Below are 23218 nucleotides of genomic sequence, written 5' to 3'. Positions count from 1 at the left end.
ATCTCTTAAATCAGTTTTTTTTAAAAAAAATAAATTTATTTATTTATTTATTTTTGGCTGCGTTGGGTCTTCGTTGCTACGTGCGGGCTCTCCCTAGTTGTGGCGAGCGGGGACTACTCTTCGTTGCAGTACGGGGGCTTCTCATTGCGGTGGCTTCTCTTGTTGCGGAGCACGGGCTCTAGGCGCATGGGCTTCAGTAGTTGTGGCACGTGGGCTCAGTAGTTGTGTCTCACGGGCTCCAGAGCTCAGGCTCAGTAGTTGTGGTGCACGGGCTTAGTTGTTCCGTGGCATGTGGGATCTTCCCGGACCAGGGATTGAACCCATGTCCCCCTGCATTGGCAGGCAGATTCTTAACCACTGCGCCACCAGGGAAGTCCCTTAAATCAGTTTTGAAGCAAGATACTAGAAGGCATTTAAGAAGGGTTATAAGTACTTTCTTTAACAAGCTTTTATTCTGTACAGATTAGGGCCTTTAAACATTTATGACCTTATGAAGGTCTTACTAACCTTGCCTGGTTACTAAAGTAAGGTTTGCTGTAATGCTGAGATTAATATAGTACAAGACTTGATGGAGTAGGGAATTGAGTATTGATGCTTCACAGTGGACTGAATTAAATCAAATATTCTTTATAATATTAAGTCAGAGAATGTATATTTTAAATCCTTTTATCTTTCAATATCTGTGAGTTTAGGTATGATAAGAGAATCTGTGTTTCATATTTTAGGAGATTTGGGCTAAGAGAAGGGTAGTGATTTTTCCAGTGTTAGAGAAGCAAGTTCTAAAGCTAAAAGTCAAACTCAGGTCTTCTGACTATAAGTCTTATTCCCTTTTTATTTTATTTTACTGTAACTACTTCAATAAATATCAGTTGTATGATTGAAAGAGAAATATATTTTTGATAATGATATATTCTATAAATGTTTATTGAGTACCCATGCACTTTGCTAGGTTTTTGGAGTACAACACTTGTGCTTGTAGAACTTTATAAAGGGGACGATATCCCCCCTGAAAAAAGAAAAGTGATTGTTGGGTGCTGTCAAGGAAACATACAAGGGATCCAGATAGAAATAAAGGATGAGAGGGACCTACTTTATTCAGATAGTGTGCTTATGAAAAATTTGCGATGACATTTATGCAGAGGCATAAATGCAAGGGAAGAAGCTAGCATTGCAAGTATTGGAGGGTAAAAACATTCCATGCAGAGGAAAGAACGTGTGCCGATTCCCTGAGATAGGAAATAGCTTAGTATGTCCTAGAGTTTGAAATAAGATCATTGTGACTCGAGTGTGGTGAGCAAAGGGAGATAGATAAAGGTTGAAGGTAGAGATGTGTTCAGGACCTTGTTCTGTGCTCAGGAATTTAAATCTTCCCATTAGTTCTTCACAGCCTAATTAGGGTACAAATAGACAGTTAAATATGATAAATACTACTACTATATAAAGTTCTGTGAGAAGACAAAGATGCAGACAGAATACTGAGGCAATCTATAAAAGCTTCCTAAAGAAGAGACATCTGAATTAGGGCCTGAAAGATAAATTGGAGTTGGCTAGAAGGAACCATGGAAGAAACACTGCAGGGAGAGGGTGCAGCATGTGCAGATACACAGGACTAAAAGAAACATATGCTTTGGAGTAGTGAAGAATTATGAGGTTGGAGTAGAGGTGTGCTATAATTGGTAGGGAAGGAAAGAAGCTAGGAAGAAGGATGGGTGAGAGACTATAGACCACGTTGTAAATGGCCTAGAAAGTCAGGCTAAAAATTTTGGATTTATTTGCCTTTTCATTGCCTAGGAGATAGGTGCTTTTAAGCAGTTTTTTTGTTTGTTTGTTTAGCGGCTGGGGAAAAATACAGAGTTTTCCTCAAAAAAAGAAGAAGAAAAAAGGTATTAAGGAGTCTGGCAAAAGACTGAAGACAAGGATACCCACCAGTTAGACCATTGATAACATGGGCATCTAAGAAGAGCTGATTAAAGTCTAAGTTAACAATATTAATTTTAGGGATTGAGAGAGGAAATAGAATAAAGAAATATTTTGAGAGTGAAATTGATGGTACTTGAATATGACGGGACTTGGAAAACTCAGAGGTTTCCAGCTGTCATGAATGGGTATACCATTCGTTAAAATAAGGAAATACATGAAGAGAAGCACGCTTTTGAAGAACACATTTTTGGGGAAAGATAGGGAAGATAGTTGAGATGTGTTAAAGTGGTGTTCCTTTCCATTTTCTCTGAAGTAAGTAACCTTGTCATTGTGGTGGGAAAATAGAGTTTTTATTTGTCAAAAAAAGCTTGCCTGAGTAAAGGAGTCTGTTCCCTAACACTGCTATAATCAGGAATTTCAAGTATGAATTGCTATAAGTTGCAGTATTGAATTTGTTTCAGGTTGTTTTGTAATCATTGTGACATTAGTATGATCCCCAAACCAAGAATTCAGAGAGTCTAAGACATAAGTGTACAGCCTTCCAGAAATCTAGAGTGCAGTACAATAGAACCATTTTAAATTTAAACTGGTTTCAGCAAAAGTAAAAAAGGATTTAAGAAAATTGACTTCTAGTCCTGATGTCCCGAGTATCTACCATCTCTGTGACTTTGACAAATCAACTTCTGACCATAAATTCTAAGAAGAAAAGGGGTAAAGGGGCTGGACAAGGTTTAGCTTTGTTTTGTTTTAGCTTTAAAATTCTGTGAATTTTCATATCTTGATCTAATAAATATGGATAATTCTTATCTTTTTCATCTGTGATAAGAAAGGAAATTCAAATTATTAGATTGAACCCTTCACTAAAAATATCCTAAAATTATTCTGCTTAATAAGTTGATGTCAGAGTTTTCACTTACAAACCTGTTGGCCATATTGTAGTATGCCTTTTATGACTAACTAGTAAACAATACTGTATAGTGTGAAAATAGAGACATCTCAGTAGCCTAGATCATAGCACAGTGACCTACTTTCAAAAATGGCTATCTCTGTGGAAGAGTTCATGCCATTTTCTTAGACATCTTTTGATCCCAGACTAATTTCTCAACTGGGCATACTAGGTAGCATGCATTCAGTTTGTGTTTATATGATTCATGTATTTAAAAAAAAATATATATATATATATATAAAAATGTGATGAGTTATCATTTAACATTTTAAGAAAACAACGCTTCATCTGAGTAATCAGTTATATGATTAAATAAAATTTTTAGTCGATTAGTTGTTAGTTATTAATTATAAATATATATCACTAATATGAAACACTTTTTACATTTGATTATTTCAAGATTGCTAAGCATCAGTACCCTTAATATTCTAGTTTATGATAAATTGATGTTGCAGCAACAAATATTGACAGATGTTTTGTTCTACTATATTTTCCTCACATAATAGCTGCACTTTGATGTGTATATATTTCGGCCTGAAATTAGAGGTGTGACTTACGAGGGAAATTTTTTTTTTCCTTCAGCTCCTATCTTCTACACCTCCTGCTGCCCCTATCCTTTGCCACCAGTGTTCTCAGGTCCTGCTGGGGGGACAGAGAAGATCAGAGGTGAAGGGTAGAGATGGCAGAAAGTGGGGTTGGAGCAGTGGGCTGGAGGTAGGGTAGGGAGCATGCAGAGAAAGATCAAAGGTGGATCAGTGGGAGGCGGGAGGGGGGTTGATGGGGAGCAGAAAACATGGTAGTTAGAGGGCAAATAAAAATTACCTTTAAGAAAAAGAAATATTTTTAAACATCTAGTGGTGATTATTTGGATGATTAAATTAAAAGTAAATACAGTACCTGATTTATATTTGTTGCCAGTGTGACCCTATACACAGATAAAATGTAAGATTTGCCATACTGTCTTACCAATAGGTTATCTGTGAAATTAATCACTGACAAAACTTGGTTTTCATTGTAGATCAAAGACCAAGCTCACCAATTCGACATCAGGGAAGGAATGACGAGCTTGAGCGTGATGAAAGAAGAGAGGAACGAAGAGTAGACAGAACGGATGATAGAAGAGACGACAGGACTAGGGAAAGAGATCGGGAAAGAGAGCGGGAGCGGGAGAGAGAGAGGGAACGGGAGAGGGATCGGGAGAGAGAGAAAGAAAGAGAACTAGAAAGAGAGCGTGCTAGGGAACGGGAGAGGGAGAGAGAGAGAGAGAAAGAGAGAGACCGGGAAAGAGAGAGAGATCGGGACCATGATCGAGAGAGGGAAAGAGAGAGGGAGCGAGACAGGGAAAAAGAGCGGGAGCGGGAGAGAGAAGAAAGGGAGAGGGAGAGAGAGCGGGAGAGGGAGAGAGAGCGAGAGCGAGAACAACGAGAAAGAGCGAGAGAGAGGGAGAAAGAACGAGAACGCCAGAGGGAGTGGGACGACAAAGACAAAGGACGAGAGGACCGCAGAGAAAAGCGGGAAGATATCCGAGAAGACAGGAATCCAAGAGATGGACACGAGGAGAGAAAATCAAAGTAAGTGATTGTGAGCCAGTTTTTTACATGTCAGTGAGGAATTCAGAAAGTTCCATTTAATGCTTCTCAGGGGCCCCTGATATCCTCTTAATTCTTTTTCCTCTCTACATTTTCCTGTATTTTAGTTTTATTATATGTATTTGGTGTTCAACATCTTTTGAATTGTCTAGGAAAAAATAAGTTTTCTCATTCTACTATTTCTGTATCCAAGGGATATAGTTAATAATTCTTGTTTACTGTTTGATTACAGCCATTTTTTTAAAAATTAATTAAGTTATTTATTTTTGGCTGGCTTGGGTCTTTGTTGCTATGCGCAGGCTTTCTCTAGTTGCGGTGTGCGGGGGCTACTCTTAGTTGTGGTGCGCGGGCTTCTCATTGCGGTGGCTTCTCTTGTTGCGGCTCACAGGCTCTAGGCGCGTGGGCTTCAGTAGCTGTGGCGCACGGGCTTAGTTGCTCCGCAGCATGTGGGATCTTCCCGGACTAGGGCTCGAACCCGTGTCCCCTGCATTGGCAGGCAGATTCTTAACCACTGTGCCACCAGAGAAGCCCAATTACAGCCATTTTTGATGGTACGTTGGTTTATTTGACTGCTACAGACTTGGTTTTAACAGGAATCCAACCTAAAAGTGGTAGAATCAGTGGGTTTATGTCCCATCATATCCACTTTATAACTAGTTAATGGAGTTGGCTTTTCACCAAGACATAATGCTTGTGCTATTCCTGATAATCCTTTATGAGTTTTGTGTACGTATAAGTCTAGAGTCACTACCCCCAGGCTGCAGAAGCATTCACAGTGTCTGAGAACTGAGGAAATTCTGGAACCACTGCATGGCTAGAAGAGAGATAGAGAGGTATCCTCTCTTGGGTTGTGGAGTTATAGTAGGTTATTGGAATAAAAAGATGTGTCCTTATTATCTTATATATCTGAGGGCATCTTCTCTTTTCTCCTTTCTTTTCTCTCTCTCTCTTTTTTTTTTTTTTTTTTAATACCAATAAGAATTTATTTGCTCTGGTATCTGGGAAGTCCAGGGTTAGTTTTTATTTGTTTTGATGTGACTATATCCAGATTCTCAAACAAAGCATAGAGTGGTGTATCTCCACTGTTTTTTTTCTGTATTAGTTTTAGACTCAGAACAGAAGGCTTTTACCCAAATGATGGCTAGGATGACCCCAGGGTTATACCTATCAGCTCAGTAGCCCTCTCTGTGCTGGGGCTTTCATCAGTAGAGGAGTTAGATAAGAGAGCTAAGCCAATCACTATAGCCATGAGAAATCTGGACTCTGGTCAATTTTGAGGTTTTATAGACATAAAACCAAACATATCAAAATTAAGTGTTTTTTTTTTTTTAAAATACCAACTAGAATAGAGGGTATATTTAAGTTTGTTAAGACAAACTGGGAATAATTTATGTATCTTCAATTTCTTTGCCTCTACCTCTACCTCATTTGCCTCATGGTGAATACAGTCTCTGCTTTAGGCTTTTTTCATCATTGCTATTATGGATTTTGGTTATAAACCAACAACGTAGCACAGAAATGGAGGCTTCTTCCATTAGGTCTTGCCTTCCCTTCAGTCTGCAGCCAACGTTTTCTGTAGTTCACTCTCTCGCTTCCCTCTCCCCACATTAAAAAAAAAAAAAAATCTCACATTAACATAAAATTGATAATACCTTTAACACATGCAGGCACACAGTACATATTATTTCTCTTCTCTCCTCTGACCTCTTTAACTCTCTATCTTCTAAGATTAAAATTCTGAAATCTTTGTTATTTATTTATTATTATTTAATCCTATGCTTTGATTATATTTTACATGCTTCTGATCTCAGCTTACAGTAGCCAAAATTTCTTCTAGTTTTTCGTGGCTAGACATTCCAAGCATTGACAAGGGCCCCAGAAATTTAGGAGTTAACAGCTCTATAAAATAACTAGTTATATGAGGTTAACATCTTGATGTTTTCATCAATTATATTGTCATCTCAGTAGTTGAACTTATCCAGCACTTTTCTTTTTAACCATGGTTATGAGGAAGGTTTGTTGAATTGCCGTAGTATTTATTTTACTCTAATTTTGTTTCTGTAGATACTTCCTTGAAATTAAATTTCGTTTTTTTGCATGTTTTATATTTTCTTATGTTATCAATTATCTCTTGCTGTGTATCAAACCACATGAGAAGTTAGAAGTTTAAAGCAACCACCATTTATTTGGTCATGATTCTGTGGGTTAGCAATTTTGTTTCGGCTCAGCAGAGTGGCTCTCCTCCTGGTCTCACTTGGGATCACTCATGTTTCTCCAGTCAGTCTGGCAGTTCAGCTGGGTCTGAATGACCCACAATGGCCTCACTCACATGTCTGGCAATTGGTGCTGGCTGTTGCTTAGGGCATCTTCTTTTCTCTTCCATATGACCTCTCATCCTCCAGTAGTCTAAACTCTGCTTTTGCATATGATAGTAGAAACATACCAATAAAGCAAAAGCAGAAGCTGCAAGGCCTCTTGAGTCCTAAATGTCCAAACTTAAACTGTCATTTTCTCACCACATCTTCCTGTCATAGTAAGTCACTGGGCCAGCCCAGATTCAAAGAATGGGGACAGAGACTGCCTAATGATGGCAGGAGCTTTTGATAAGGAATTGCACAAGCTTGGGCCTGTGAGTTGTCATACTACATCTGGGGTCTCCTTTTCCACCTGGTTGCTCATCTATATCAATGAGCTGTCAAGGAGATAATGTGCTCATGTACTGCAGTGTTTCTCAACTTTTGGCCATAGTATTTACAAACATTGTTTTGTTAGCTTAAAAAAAAAAAAAAAAGTGGTCAAAATTTAACAAAAATATAGGAAAACACTAGAATAACTTAAGTATCCAGAGATATAAATCACTAGTCATTTAAAGTTTAACTGAAGACCAAGAAATATAGTGAACATATGAATTATTTTATTAATTTGTCATCAAGCAGAAGATTTAGTTCTAAGAGATGAGAAGAAATCGATTTTTACAGTGTACCCACAACATGACTGGCACTGGGTTTATGACATAACTAACTTATTCCTCATTGCAATTTTATGAGACGGACCCCCGTTTTTTCGGCTGTTTTCAGATGAGAAAGCTAAGAATGACTTCAAGGAATTTACCTAAGGTTGCATAATAAGTAACATGACTAGAAGTTGAACTCAAGTCTTTTTTGACTCCAAAGCCAATACTAGATTTTCTCATTTGGCTTCCCAACATAAGGTATTTCTATACCATAAAAAGGTAAAACTAATGAATAAGTTTCAGTAAGGGTACATTGATTCCTCTGCTATATGTTACCACTTTGCAGTAGTTAAATCTGGTGAATTTCAGTGAATGATTCTACATCTACATGAAAAAAAAAAGAGGTGGTGCCATGTATTTTAAGTCCACAGTTGTAAGTCTTAACAAATGAAGAATTTTATTAAAGATGCTGAATACCCTTAGTATGATATAGATAGCTCTGAGAGTATTGGTTTTTTTTTTTTTGGTTTTAATTGTGTTCTCTTTATTTTTTGCCAGTGTTACCTTTATTTATTTATTTTTAATTTTTATTAGAGTATAGTTGATTTACAATGTTGTGTTTCAGGTGTACAGCAAAGTGAGTCAGTTATACATATACATATATCCACTCTTTTTTTTTTTAAAGTTCTTTTCCCATATAGGTCATTACAGAGTACTGAGTAGAGTTCCCTGTGCTATACAGCAGGCTCTTATTAGTTGTCTATTTTATATATAGTAGTGTGTATATCTCAATCCCAATGTCCCAATTTATCCCTCCCCACCCTTATCCCCTGGTAACCATAAGTTTGTTTTCTACAAACTCTACTTCCATTTTGTAAATAAGTTCATTTGAGTGTTGTCTTTACTTAGATCTCTAATTGTGATGGGACATTTAAAGTTCTAGATGAAGCAGGAATACACACTTTATTTATTTTTTGAGACCTAAAATTCATAATTTATTGATTACTGGATATTCATTCATTTATATAATAGAAAATTACCATAGAATTTCCATCACTACCATTTTCTCATTCTATTTTTTTTCTGTTTCTTTCTTGCCATACTCCGTCACTCTTTTTTTTTTTCTTTTAACATCTTTATTGGAGTATAATTGCTTTACAATGGTGTGTTAGTTTCTGCTGTATAACAGAGTGAATCAGCTATACGTATACATATATCCCCATATCCCCTCCCTCTTGTGTCTCCCTCCCACCCTCCCTATCCCACCCCTCTAGGTGGTCACAAAGCACCGAGCTGATCTCCCTGTGCTATGCAGCTGCTTCCCACTAGCTTCTGATAGTATTATAATCCTACAATTATACATTCTAGTTACAGCAAAAAATGATAGTAAAAATGTGGTAAAGAAATCTTTTTTATCCCCTGGAATTTTATAAATTACATTTGTCCAATTTAGGAAGCGCTATAGAAATGAAGGGAGTCCTAGCCCTCGTCAGTCACCTAAGCGCCGGCGAGAACATTCTCCTGACAGTGACGCCTACAACAGTGGAGATGATAAAAGTAAGCAGGATCTGTTTTCCACGTCTCTATAGTCATATTCATTTGTAACCACGAGACCATTCTTTCACATCAATAGGAAATGATGAATTAGGATTTAAAATGTTTTCTTGCTCTACTGCCTCTGAATATCTCCCATTGTGACTAAAGTATGTGTTAGAAATACAGTCATTGTACCATAATGGCACTGTTATTTCCTACTAGTTGTAGTAAAGCCATATTTTTATTTTTACTGAAGTTGTTATTTTTAAACTTTTAAAATGAAAAGGGAGAGATTGGTTTATTATTTATAGGTAGCATGCAATATTGTTAACATGGTGAAAGTGTGATTACTTTTATCTTTTTGTATAGATGAAAAACACAGACTCTTGAGCCAGGTTGTTCGACCTCAAGAATCTCGTTCTCTTAGTCCATCCCACCTTACAGAAGACAGACAGGGTAGGTGGAAAGAGGAAGATCGTAAACCAGAAAGAAAAGAAAGTTCAAGGCGCTATGAAGAGCAGGAGTTCAAAGAGAAAGTTTCTTCTGTAGATAAGCAGAGAGAACAGACAGAAATCATGGAGAGCTCAAGAACTCGTTCACAAGACATGATAGGACACCACCCATCTGAAGATCGAGATACATCTGATCGAGCTCATGATGAAAACAAGAAAAAAGCAAAAATTCAAAAGAAACCTATTAAGAAAAAGAAAGAAGATGATGTTGGAATGGACAGGGGTAACACAGAGACAACGTCTGAAGATGGTCAAGTATTTTCACCAAAAAAAGGACAGAAGAAGAAAAGCGTTGAAAAAAAGCGTAAAAGGTCCAAAGGTGATTCTGACATTTCTGATGAAGAAGCAGTCCAGCAGAGTAAGAAGAAGAGAGGCCCACGGACTCCCCCTATCACAACCAAGGAGGAATTGGTTGAAATGCCCAATGATAAGGATGGCACTATGGAGGATCCTCAGAAGAAAGAAGATACAGCGTTCAGTGACTGGTCTGATGAGGACGTGCCTGACCGCGCAGAGGTGACAGAACCAGAGCACGCTGCCACAGCTGCTACTCCTGGAAGGACTCCTTCCCCGTCTTCTCTTCCTCCTCCTCCTCCTCCTCTTGCCACGACGACGACTCCTGCTGCCACCAGCTTCAACACACTGACCACCACCTTTTCCACCTCTTCCACCCCAGCCAACACCACCAACACTTTTACCAATGAAGACTCACATAGAAAATGCCACAGAACACGAGTGGAAAAGGTAGAGGCGCCTCATGTTACTATAGAGGATGCACCACATCGCAAGCCAGTGGATCAAAAGAGGAGTAGCAGCCTTGGCAGCAATCGGAGTAATCGTAGTCATACATCTGGCCGTCTCCGCTCCCCGTCCAATGATTCTGCACATCGAAGTGGGGATGACCAAAGTGGTCGAAAGAGAGTACTGCATAGTGGCTCAAGAGACAGAGAAAAAACAAAAAGTCTAGAAATCACAGGAGAGAGAAAATCTAGGATTGATCAGCTAAAGCGTGGGGAACCCAGTCGAAGTACTTCTTCAGGTAATAAAAATGAATTATAATCTAACCACTGTTTCCTATGTTAGTATATTTGTATATTTTGTACAGTTTTATGTTTTGTTCAAATCATAATTTTAAAGTAAATGCTAAATTGGTTACTTTATATGCTGCCTTAAATTTCAAGGAACCTAAAAGCTTAACCATCCCACCAAAATGTTACCTGTTATCACATTACTAGCAGCATTATAGTAGAGGTACATTCAATGAAGTCAGTTTAATATCAGGATTTTAGTAGTATATCTTGGTGGAAGCACTTACGTATTCAAGTCCTCTCTTGATGCCTAAAATTTTAACCTGCTGGCTCTTCTTCCTGCAACCAGTACTTTCTCTTTTGACCACAGAAAATAAGGTAGGGGGATAGGAAGAGGTCAGGTAATGAAATGATCATTTCTGTTACTGCTTAAACACTTTATGTATTTATTTCTTTGAAGATATTTTGTGGTTATAGTGGAAATAAACAAGGAAACATGCTTTTTACATATTCTAATTAACACTTTGAGAGGTGGAATTTTTCATTAAGATGGGTCCTTTGGATAATTTAAAATAAATATAGAAAAAGATAAATTGTCAGTTTTAAAGGACCTTAAAAATGAAGCCTTTTATTTCCATTTTATCACGTGTTAATAACTCTTTGTATATGGTGTATTTATTTTAGATCGCCAGGATTCAAGAAGCCATAGTTCAAGAAGAAGTTCTCCTGAGTCAGATCGACAGGTCCATTCAAGATCAGGGTCGTTTGATAGCAGAGATAGGCTTCAAGAGCGTGATCGTTATGATCATGAGAGAGAGCGGGAGAGAGAGAGGAGAGATGCACGGCAGAGAGAATGGGAGCGAGATGCCGATAAAGATTGGCCCCGGAACAGGGACCGAGATCGACTACGGGAACGGGAGAGAGAACGAGACAAAAGGAGAGACTTGGACAGGGAAAGGGAGAGGTTAATCTCTGATTCCATGGAAAGGGACAGGGACAGGGACAGAGACAGAAGTTTTGAGAGTCCTCAAATAGAGTCCGTAAAACGCAGTGAAGCAAAACTGGAGAGTGAACATGAAAGAGACCTAGAAGGCACTTCCCGGGACTCTTTAGCTTTGGATAAAGAAAGAATGGATAAAGATCTAGGATCTCTGCAGGGATTTGAAGATACAAATAAAGCTGAGAGAACAGAGAGTATGGAAGGTGAGTGTCACGCCTTTTTGTCTGTTTCAGTGCTCCATTCCTTTTCAGATTTCATAGCAAACAAATATTTCCTTTTGAAAGGTCATCTGATATGCATATTGACTCCATTGTTTTAGGGAAAATAGAGTTTATAAGGAAAAGCCCTATGATACTTAAAAAATGTGTTCCACTCATTAGTACTATCAAGGTAGACTTGGTTCAAATAAGCCTAAATGAAATAAATGATTACAGTCGTCCCTCAGTCCCTCAGTATCTGCAGGAATGGGTTCCAGAGCCCTCCACAGATAGTAAAATCTGGGGATGCTCAGATCCCTTATTAAAATGACTTCCCGCTCCTAGAATGAGGGACCCCGAGGAGGCCACATCCACCCTTTTGCCCACTCAGAGCCAACCTCAGCTGTATGGACATCTACTCTCCAATCCTTCACCCCTGATAATGCTATACAAGCTGACTTATGCCTCTGCACTCTGAATGGGCTTCCTTCTCTAGCCTTCTCTGTACTTGCTCTTCCCATTGCCTGATAGACCTTTTCCCTTTTATCTTCTCTTACTCAAACTGCAAGTCCCAGTTTATGCATTATTTCCTCTACGAAGCCTTCTCTGCTAAAGGTGCTTACTCTTTCAAATCGCCATAGCACCTTGTTTATACATCTTTAATAGCATCCCTGTGCCATATTATAATTATTTTTCCATAGTTTTCTCACCACTATACTGTACTCCTTTGTTAGGCACCATAACTTTTCATTTCTTTATCATCAAGACTCTAGCAAGGATGCAATAAATGGCTGATGAATGAAAATATATTCTGCCTGTGCATACATGTTCTGCATCTTATTCTTTGGTGAATTATAGCCCAGGTTAATAATAGTAATGGGCCCCCTGAAAATTCTGGAAATTCTGCCTCCACGAACTGTCCAATTCTAATACTGGTGCTTACACCATTGTTCTGACATAACCTCTCTACTTCAAGCCCCCAAGAAACTTCTGGGATACTTAGTACATAAGCAGTAATAGTTCATATTCTTCTTATTTGCTGTGTTGTAGCACTAGTCCCAGAATAAAATTCACATTCTTTTAAAACTATAAACATCCTTACATCTTTTGGTTATTTGGTTAGATATATTCCAATATGCCAACTGTTACATATTTTTTCTACTTGACAAAAACATTTCTGCCTCAGTGGTCTTCACATTTTTATCTCAAATTTGAATTTAAATGGCATCAATTTGTGAGCCATAGTACTCTTGGAGGTACAACCTTGGGGTATAATTGAATATAATTGTAACCAGTCATTGTAATCTCTTTCTTGTGATTGGAGTTCGTGCCCTTCATCCCTAAAATATACCATTCATTGGTTGTGATCACAGATAACACAGCATAGAAATTTAGAGGTGAATTACCTATTGTGAAATGGAAAATTTTATCCACTTAAAGTAGGACAATGAGTTTGATAAAGCTTGAAAAGTTAAAAATCCTATTATTTGCATTTATGTTTAGATGTATATCTGTGTAATGAAGTTATTAAAATTGTTTACTTTAGAAGTGAATGGCGGGGGTATGAGGAGATTACTACAGAATTTAATAGAGTAGAAAATTATTAGAATGACTAGAAACATCTCATAGTATATTATATTTTATTTGCTGTAAGTTTTATAAAGCATGCTGTTGCATTTTGAAAACTAGTGTTGTAAACTCAGTAAAGTGTATGGATAACACCTGATTAGAAATATTGTGTACTGTGTAGTTTTATGATAATTCAAGTTCACAACTAAGTCACCAGGAGACAAAGCTTTAGCCTAGGTAGTTGAGAAAAGTTGGTAAATAAAGAAATGGAAGGTACGCTAGTGGTTAAAGTTTCAAATAAATTTTACTAATTAGTTTGCAAGTTCTTTAAAATTAATGAGTTTATTTTGATAAAGAAATTAATGCATCCTTTTGAAATTAGATTTCTCTGGACTTAAAGTTTTATTATAAAAAATTAACAACATAATATCAACATTAACATGTTAGTGGTAGATTTTATTTCTCATATTTTAATTGTAATTTTATAACCTATTTTGATATTGCTGTCCATATTGTGTTCTTGCCATTAAAACTAAATTTAATTTTTAAGTTTTCTTTTGGCGTTATCAAGTGTTTTGAATAATTAAGAAATATAGTTTTCAAATAAAAAAATGCTTTTCAACTTTTTTTAGTGTGCACAGCTTCTCCTCTTTGGTTTCACTTAGATATCCCTTTCCCTTAACACTCTCTTTGGCATGAAATTAATTTTTCTGTTTAGCAGGAGATGACGAATCCAAGTTAGATGATGTGCATTCGTTAGGATCTGGTGCTGGAGAAGGATATGAGCCAATTAGTGATGATGAACTAGATGAAATTCTGGCAGGTGATGCTGAAAAGAGGGAGGACCAACAGGATGAGGAGAAGATGCCAGGTAATCATTTGCAGAGGTGGTTGAATGTAAGAAATATTTAATTATGGTATTGTGATATTCTTTGTTCCCTTTCATGCTGTAAGGATTGATAAAATGCAGTTAGAATTTTCCCATTTCTGTTTTAATTAACATTGAAGGGCCAATAAAATGAAAATTATAGTTAATATGCTCTGCTCATTTTTAAGTAGACATTGCCTATAAATTGGAAAGGGCATTATTTAAAATAGCACAATTGTAAGATTTCCTATCAAACAGTGATTGTCTAGCAGTGTTCTAGATGGTAGGTGTATGGTACAGAGCGTCACAACTGTGCTGCCACAAACCAACTTTTGAAATGACCATTCAGAAATTTACAAAGGTTGAGGTTATATTTGAACACTGTTTATATACTTCTCTCTCTCAATTTTCTAAATTCAGTAATTATTTCCATTTATAGTACTTTATTCATTGCCAGAACTTACTCCAGTGACTGTACCATGAAGCAGCCCCCTTCAGTGTTCTTGTTGAATCATCCCAATTAGTCTAATTGTTACTAACAATTTTTTTTAATCATAGTGAGGGTCTTTGCTTTGGGTATACAGAATATTAAATTCTTATTTTGACTTAATTTGCTCTTATATTTTTCAGTTTTTTCTACTCATGTATAATGTATATATGAGTGTTATCTTTATTATTATCAGCTATTAGGTATTTCTGAATAGAACATTATTTTGTTAATTTCCTAAACTGTGACTTATCAGTGGATAGATTATTCTCAATTTTAATCATAGCCACTGCCTGATTCTTAAAGTTATTTCGTAATGAATCATTTGTTTTTAAAAGGTAAACTGTGTCTGTGTATGCATGCACACATGCAAACTAAATACACTCCTAGATTTAATTAACCCTTGAAATGATTCTGGTACCAAGCTTCAAAATGTCAGACCTAATCTTAGTGAAATAATGGAGTTCTTTCATTGAGGATCTCTCAAGCAATTTAAATGCATTATTTGTAGGAATGGGTTTGCTTAGGTGTTTGTTTGCTTGCCTTTTTTTTTGGTTTTGGGGTTTTTTATTGAAGTATAATTGACATACATTAGTTTCAGGTACACAACCTAATGATTTGACATTTGTATACATTGCAACATGATCACCACATTAAGTCCAGTTACCATCTGTCACCATGCAAAGTCACCACATTAAGTCTAGTTACCATCTGTCACCATGCAAAGTGACAAAATTTTTCTTCTTGTGATGAGAACTTTTCAGATATACTTTCTAGCAACTTTTAATGTTGAAATACAATATTATTGACTATAGTTACCATGCTATACATTACATCCCCATGATTTATTTATAATTGCAAGTTCGTACCTCTTGATACCCTTCACACATTTTGTCTAAACTTCACATTCCTTCCCCTCTGGAAGCCACCAATCTCTGTATCTATGAGTTTGGTTTTCTTTTTGTTTGATTCTTTTCGTTTTAGATTCCACATATAAATGAAATGGGGGCGGAGGCACTCGCCTGTGACCTCTTTGCCTCTTTTCTTTTGGTGAGAAAGTTATTTGTAGAGGTCCTTAAGATTCTAAATATTAGTTTTTATAGAAAATCTTTTGTTTTAAGAATATGCCTTTTTTGATTTATATTACTTGTTATTTAATGCTTTCTGTGGCTTGGAATCTGTATTTCTCTACAGATAACAAGAATGTATTTCTTGGTGTAATAAAATTCTGTTCTTTAACTTTTTGTAGATCCATTAGATGTGATAGATGTGGACTGGTCTGGTCTTATGCCAAAGCATCCAAAAGAACCACGAGAGCCTGGGGCTGCACTCTTAAAATTCACGCCTGGAGCCGTTATGCTGAGAATTGGGATCTCTAAAAAGCTGGCTGGTTCTGAACTCTTTACTAAAGTCAGAGAAACATGTCAGAGACTTTTAGAAAAACCCAAAGGTAATTCCGTCCCACTTTGACTATATAATGTTTAATATAAATATTAAGGTGCCTTTGAAAAGGATTCTGTTCTGTTCTCATGTAGCAGTTACAGTATAAGAACTTTTTTTTTTTTTTTTTTTTTTATTTATGGCTGTGTTGGGTCTTCGTTTCCGTGCGAGGGCTTTCTCCAGTTGCGGCAAGTGGGGGCCACTCCTCATCGCGGCGCGCGGGCCTCTCACTATCGCAGCCTCTCCCGTGCGGAGCACAGGCTCCAGACGCGCAGGCTCAGTAGTTGTGGCTCACAGGCCTAGTTGCTCCGCGGCATGTGGGATCTTCCCAGACCAGGGCTCGAACCCGTGTCCCCTGCATTAGCATGCAGACTCCCAACCACTGCGCCACCAGGGAAGCCCCTTTTTTTTTTTTTTTTTTTGAGGACTCACTTATTTTCAGTGTTTAATCCTCATGGTCAAAGTTTGTTTTAATTTATTTTGAGAAAAATTTAAGCCTACAGAAAAGTTGTAAACATAGCACAATGATCTTACTGTATCAAAGTTACTTTTTAACAGGTAAGTTCTAATGTCAAAGTGCTCAGTGGTTTACCCAGGGCTAAATGAAGTAGAGCCTGGGGAAGTGAACTAGATATTGTTCATATCTAAGCAAATTGGTTATCTTGGCAACCCTTTCCCCTGGGAAATGGGGAATTCTACTCAAATGCAGATGTTTAGGTTGAGCCTTTAACAAAGTGGTTAAGAGCTTAGTCTCTGGGCCAGATGGCCTGGATTCCAACAGGCACATCACTTACTAGCTGTTATTTAATTTATGTGTTACTGTTATCATCTACAAGCTGGGAATAATTACACCACCAAGTCATATGATTGTTAGGAGGAGCAAATGAGTTATTACAAGTAAAACACTTAGAATAGTTTCTGACATACAGTGATGTTCAGTAAATATGAACTGCTATTTAGTTTAAAATATTTTATCACATTGATATTAGACCTTACTGCTACAGGTTTTCATTATTCCAGAACACTTTTAGTTTATAGGGTCCTTTTTTTTCTGTTTCTCTGGTACCTAGCTTATGTTTTGGCAGCTTATTAATACTTTATTAATGGGGAGGAGGAGTGTAAAAAAGGAGGAAAAGAGGTAAAAGGTGAAAGCACTAAGATTATTTAATGTTATGTCACGTTCATTAGAGTAAAAGAGTTTAGGAAAAAGAATTGAGCTTCTACTAATATAAAATTGAAAAAAAATTGTTTTACATGTTTCATGATCCATCTTCTTTCTTCAACTGTTAGCATAAGCAGTAAGACTCTTGATTTTAATATGGCTCAGTATACATAGAATGTATGTGTAAGAAACATAAATTATAATGTTGAATATGTGTTAACCTGACAGATGACCAATGTCTTGAGTTCTTGCCCCACTCTTCCTACTTTTATTGGTTCTGTGATCTTAAGCAAGTAACTCTTGTGGGCATAAAATGATGTAATGAAATCCCTAAGGTCTTATCCACATCTACAGCTATTTGCCCCTGTGACTCTTTTTTTTTTATTTTTTTATTTTTTATTTTAAGGAATTTATAAAATTAACCACACATCAAAATGTGTCAGGAAAGAAAAGTTGTCAGAGAAGAGTTTGTTCTAAAATAAAATCTCTTGCATTCAGAAGTCAGCAGATTAGAAAAGCAGTATTGAGTTCAATAGTCTTCATTATTTTTCTAGATCATTTTTTTCGCCAAACTATACAGTCAAAAATTTGGAAAAAATATCAATATGATTTTTCTTCTGCAGTACATCTTTCCTATAGCCTACTTCACAACATTCCCTTGGATGTATAAGCAGTCCCCATAGAAAATAAAGATCCAACTCTGCTCTGTACTTTTCAATTTTATAAGGCAACTGTTTCAATCCACATACAATAAGAGAAAATAGGAAGAAAAATATTTCCCCCTTAGTTTAAACCTTGCTTGGAAAATGGGCAGGGGTACCAATCATAAATTATGAATAAACTTTAAAATGCAGATGGTAATTCTGTCAGGGTCTATCCAAATCTTCCTAAAGGTTCTCTCTCTCAAACTAGGGGCTAACCTTTTTCCATATTCACTTTTTGAATAGGAAAAGCAAGGATTACTCATAGTGTGATGGAAAATCTTTGAGAAGTGCCTTATACTTTAATTTTCAATTCATCCTTTTTTGGGTTTTTTTTTTTTTTTTAACATCTTTATTGGAGTATAATTGCTTTACAATGGTGTGTTAGTTTCTGCTTTATAACAAAGTGAATCAGTTATACATATACATATGTTCCCATATCTCTTCCCTCTTGCGTCTCCCTCCCTCCCACCCTCCCTATCCCACCCTCCCTGTCCCACCCCTCTAGATGGTCACAAAGCACCGTCCCTGTGCTATGCGACTGCTTCCCACTAGCTATCTATTTTATGTTTGGTAGTGTATATATGTCCATGCCACTCTCTCACTTTGTCACAGCTTACCCTTCCCCCTCTCCATATCCTCAAGTCCATTCTCTAGTAGGTCTGTGTCTTTATTCCCGTCTTGCCCCTAGGTTCTTCATTGCCCCTGTGACTCTTGATAATGGCATTTCAAGTTAAAATCTATTGCGTAGTTAGCAAAATCAGACTATAGTTTGTCCCTGACTAATGATCACTTACTTTAAACAATGAAAACATACACTGTAAAGAAGAATTTGACTGTTCCTTACCAAGTGGTCCTGTTTTTTGGTGGTATGATAGCTTTGTTAGAGAACTAATATATGATACTGAATATAAGTTCCCTAAGGAATAGGACTTTGTTTTGTTTACTGCTGTATTGTCTAACGATCTATTCTTACTAATTATGCCATTACCTTGAAAAGTACCTGACACATAGTAGGTATTCAATAAATATTTGTGAAATAACTGATAGTGATTTTTTTCTAATCCATTTGGTCTGTTTCTGTGCCCTAGTGCTGAAGAAAGTATATCTCCACTCCCTATGTAATTTTTAAATTCTAAGGCTTAAAACAGAAAACTTGAATGTGTACTGAAATTTAAATTGCTTTTGTCCAGGTTTTCTGATTATAGTATGATTAAGTTCTTTGAAGCTAAACTTTCCCAGTTATTCTAGTTCCTTTGGTTTACTTGTACTTATATACATGTTTAATCTGTATCGTGTTATTTGGTGCCAGTCAATTCAAACCCAGGAAGAGACTAAGTTTAGCCATGTTATACGTTCTAGGGAGGTTTGCAAGTGTGTTTTATAGTCTACTGTTGTGAAAGCAGAAAAGATTTAAATAAAAAGTAATTTGTCCTAATGAGCAATTGTCAAGGAAGTGCATGGACTCAATGGAGATTTCTTTATTTGTATCTATAGTAGAATGGTGGTGAATGTTTGGTGCTTTTTTTTTAATAGTGTGCATTATATGACTGTGTCGTTGGTTGGCTGAAACATGGGTATGGCTGAATTACCTGAGGAACTGCCTTTTCCCCCAACTAAGGTATCCTAGTTCCAACTGTGGAGAGTCTGTAGGTCTGGTGGTAGAGCCCTGGCACTGTATTTTTTAAAACTCCTCAGATGATTCTGATAGACATCAAAGTTTGTGAACTATTTTTGAGTTTTTATTTACATTTATTTTTGCTTTTGTTATCAACCTATTCACTAGGTGTATAACGTACTGACTAGGTATATTACATGAGACAGGTTTCTTGTTAATTATCTAATCTCACTATTTATGCTCTGCAGTTCAGGAAATGAAATATGTAATGCAATTCCATTAATTCTCAAATGTCTGTTTTGTTTTTACCTAGGTGTTATTTACTATTTCCCTTTGTGGGCTCTAGCAATAACCTGTTTGATCATGTTGCTATAGAAACACTACCTGATACCATTCATACTCTTGGCCAACTCCTGGAACGTTAACTTTGAAGTTACTACTCTTTCTGTTATTTATTTAGATTAATGACTGACCCTATTCTGTAAATTTTGATTTCTTGTCTGTTTTTAACTCAATCTCTATTTTTATTGTGTTTTCTCCCTACTTTGCATGTTATGACTTAAAACTAAGTGATTTTGATACATTGTCCCAGGTTTTTACAGTGACCAAATATTGGATAAAATTTGCAGATTATCTAACAAACACCTAATCACTTTCCTAAGTTTTTTAGGGTTCACAGAATGTAGTCACATTACTACATTTGAATCTTGCCATAATAAAGTCCTGAATCTAGAACTTTTAGTAGTTGATGGTACGCAATATATTGAATTTGACTTTACTGATTCTTAACTTGAACTTTTTTCCCATAGTTAGTAATCTGTGTCTAAATTCTGTCTCCCAATTCTGCTTTTCTTATATCTTAAAGTGGCTATCAGAGTATTTATTTTTGTTCGAGCCTAGCACCAAAACTACATTTTGGAGTTCTCTCACAGAGAATCTATTGCCTTTAATATGAAATAGTTTTCGCCACTGTTGGTAACTTTGATAAGGTATAGATAAACTTAGTATAGATAGACTTTGTGGAATATTCATCTAAGCAGTTGATAACACTTCTATTTTCAGAAACCTTAATGTGTGTTTATTTTTTATTGAAAGATGCAGAAAATCTTTTTGAACATGAATTGGGGGCTCTCAACATGGCTGCATTACTACGAAAAGAGGAAAGAGCAAGTCTTCTTAGTAATCTTGGACCATGCTGTAAAGCATTATGCTTCAGGCGGGATTCTGCAATCCGAAAGCAGCTTGTTAAAAATGAGAAGGTACTGTTTCCTTAGAAAAATTGGAACATGTTTGTTGAGTAGTATGGATGACATATTCGTCATTTGATTGCTTTATGGTGAAATTAAGGTCTCATTATCTGCTTTTATGAGTTTGGTTTCCCAGTCTTTTACACATGTAAAAGAAAGAATTTTATTAGAATTTATAGTACTTTTTATTTTACTTTAATAGTTTTGAATAACATTTGTTTTGAATAACAAATTGTTACTGGTACTGGAAAAAAATTTTAAATAGTCTATTCCTGTGAAATATTTTTCATTTGCATAGTTTCTTTAGATAATGAAATAATATACTAGAAACTTATTTAAATTGAAGGTCAAGGAAAAAAATTTCCCAGATACAGAGTGGTGAGGAGATTATATAGTGTTTATGAGAATATACCAAATTGAAGAGAGGAAATAAACACAAGTGATTATATGTAAACGTTTACTTGAAGAATAAAGGAAATTGAAACTCAGCTTATTTTTTGTTTGGTTCAGGTAAGGAACCCCAGTTGAGAAAGACAACAGAGGAATTTTTTTTGAATGATGAAACTTCTGATTGCGGTCATGGTTACTTGAATATATACAGGAGTGAAAACTCACAGAACTACACATAAAAAGCCAGTTTTACTGTATCATATTTTTTATAATGCAAATGTGGTCAAGGCATCACTCTTCCTTTAAAGATCCTAGAAGAGAAATAGCAGAATGCTGGAGATATTCAAATCTTTATTTCATTATACACATGATTGGAGAACATTTAACAAAATGTTATGACAATAACTTTCAAAACTGCTAATGTAGCTTTAAGTTCCAATAATAGAGATCTACATCTTAGAACAAAGGAGGTAGTAGTTTCTCAGTAGACTGCACTGATCAGCTGTCTTCTGGAGAATTTGTTCAGTTCTGGAGCCTACATCTTACGGCATATCAACAGACCAGTAAGGAGTATGGAATGTTTGGTGCTTCTCTTCAGAGAATTGATTGTCATGTGAAAGTAAGACTGAATTAGTGTGTAGCTCCATAGAAGAGATTTTATTTCAAAACTTGGAAGAAATAGTACCGTTCAACAATAGAATGTGCAGTGTGTTTTTCGTTGTTTTGTTTTGTCATTGGAAACGATGAAGTAAAAACTACTTGATTACCTGTCAGGGATTGTTGAGAAGATTGCTACTTTAAGCAAGAAGTTAGACTAGGCGCCCTCTAAAGATTGCTTTCTTTTCTAAGATTCCTTGGGTCTGCAAACATTTCTTAATTTTGCTTTTAACTATCCAATACAGCTTATTTAATATTCATTGCAAACTAATTAATTTTTCTTATAACTGATATTTTTGTTAGCAGTTAACCTGTCTTTTCTACTGTCAACTAATAATGTACATGTTTAATTTGTTTTTGTTTTCTCCAAATAGGGCACCGTAAAACAAGCTTATACAAATGCTCCAATGGTAGACAATGAACTCTTACGACTGAGTCTTCGATTATTTAAGCGGAAGACTACTTGCCACGCCTCAGGACCTGAAAAGACTGAGGATAATAAACTCTCACAGTCCAGTATCCAACAGGAACTGTGTGTTTCTTAAGACTGAAGTCCAGGCACATTTTCGGTACTATTTCCCTTCATCAGTGCATATTCTTTTTCAAAGTTCTTTGGTTTGACAAGTGTTATTAGTGACAAAGTCAGAAAAGACATCATCAGCCATGCTAAAAGAGTGACACACTTTAAGTAAGTTAAAGACACTAGTTTGGCTAACAAGATTTTACAAAAATTTTTACACAGTACTTGATTGATTGATACTCATGCAAAATAATGTGAAAGCATCTAGATTTAGTAGTTTATTCTGTACCTTTTGTTAAAACAGAAGACTTTGAAAACGGTCGTCCCTGCTCTTCCAGGCTACACAGATTTTTTTATGACATGGAGCCACTGATTTATGTACTGGATCATCCTTATAGAAACTGCGATTTTTCTCCAGAAACAGTGTGTTCACCAAATGAACACACACGCCATGCACTGCTGTGCTGCACAGGACACAGAAAGGGGGGCTGGGCCTGCATGCTGTGTGTAGGCAGGAGCAAGCCACAATCCTGTTCTCCTTTCTAAAATTGTAACAAAACTACTTCATGGCTCTTTGGTTTTTTTAATATATGTGCATTGTTACAATGTATATTGGATATATTTCGAGTCTGAATGGTTTTGTTTGTTATCAGAGACTGTCGACTATTTTTATTTTTAATAAATGTACCTTCCCTTTTCTTGTTGTAGATTTACTTTGCTCTTCATTAATCTTACTCCTGATGTTCTAAAACATTTGTCATCAACATTACATGTGTCATACTTCAGATATTTTACTGCTGAAGTTATTATTGGACAGCTGTGAATAATGCAATAATAGTTGTTGAGGATGTACTTCAAATATAGCTCAGTAATACTTG

The 23218-nt window shown here is 36.3% G+C and overlaps 1 protein-coding gene across 5 annotated transcripts in view; it reads left to right on the top strand.

Annotated features, from left to right (window-relative positions):
• The window catches only part of ZC3H13 (zinc finger CCCH-type containing 13), an 87012-nt gene extending 64014 nt beyond the window's left edge, over positions 1-22998 (top strand). For 2 of the 5 annotated variants that reach the window (XM_061170983.1, XM_061170982.1), the window contains exons 12-20: positions 3449-3532; positions 3885-4437; positions 8862-8965; positions 9314-10495; positions 11169-11687; positions 13969-14121; positions 15855-16055; positions 20622-20785; positions 22195-22998. In XM_061170983.1, coding sequence (XP_061026966.1) covers positions 3449-3532; positions 3885-4437; positions 8862-8965; positions 9314-10495; positions 11169-11687; positions 13969-14121; positions 15855-16055; positions 20622-20785; positions 22195-22365 — 3131 coding nt within the window. In that variant the 3' untranslated portion in view covers positions 22366-22998. The remainder of the gene's footprint in view (positions 1-3448; positions 3533-3884; positions 4438-8861; positions 8966-9313; positions 10496-11168; positions 11688-13968; positions 14122-15854; positions 16056-20621; positions 20786-22194) is intronic. The other 3 variants (XM_061170984.1, XM_061170986.1, XM_061170985.1) reach the window with 3 other exon arrangements.
• Positions 22999-23218: the final 220 nt, after the last annotated feature.

The sequence above is a fragment of the Eubalaena glacialis genome, chromosome 16 (genome assembly GCF_028564815.1).
Source record: "Eubalaena glacialis isolate mEubGla1 chromosome 16, mEubGla1.1.hap2.+ XY, whole genome shotgun sequence".
Taxonomy (NCBI): domain Eukaryota; kingdom Metazoa; phylum Chordata; class Mammalia; order Artiodactyla; family Balaenidae; genus Eubalaena; species Eubalaena glacialis.
The sequence above is the reverse complement of the archived record's forward strand: the minus strand, read 5'-3'. Positions and strand labels throughout refer to the sequence as shown.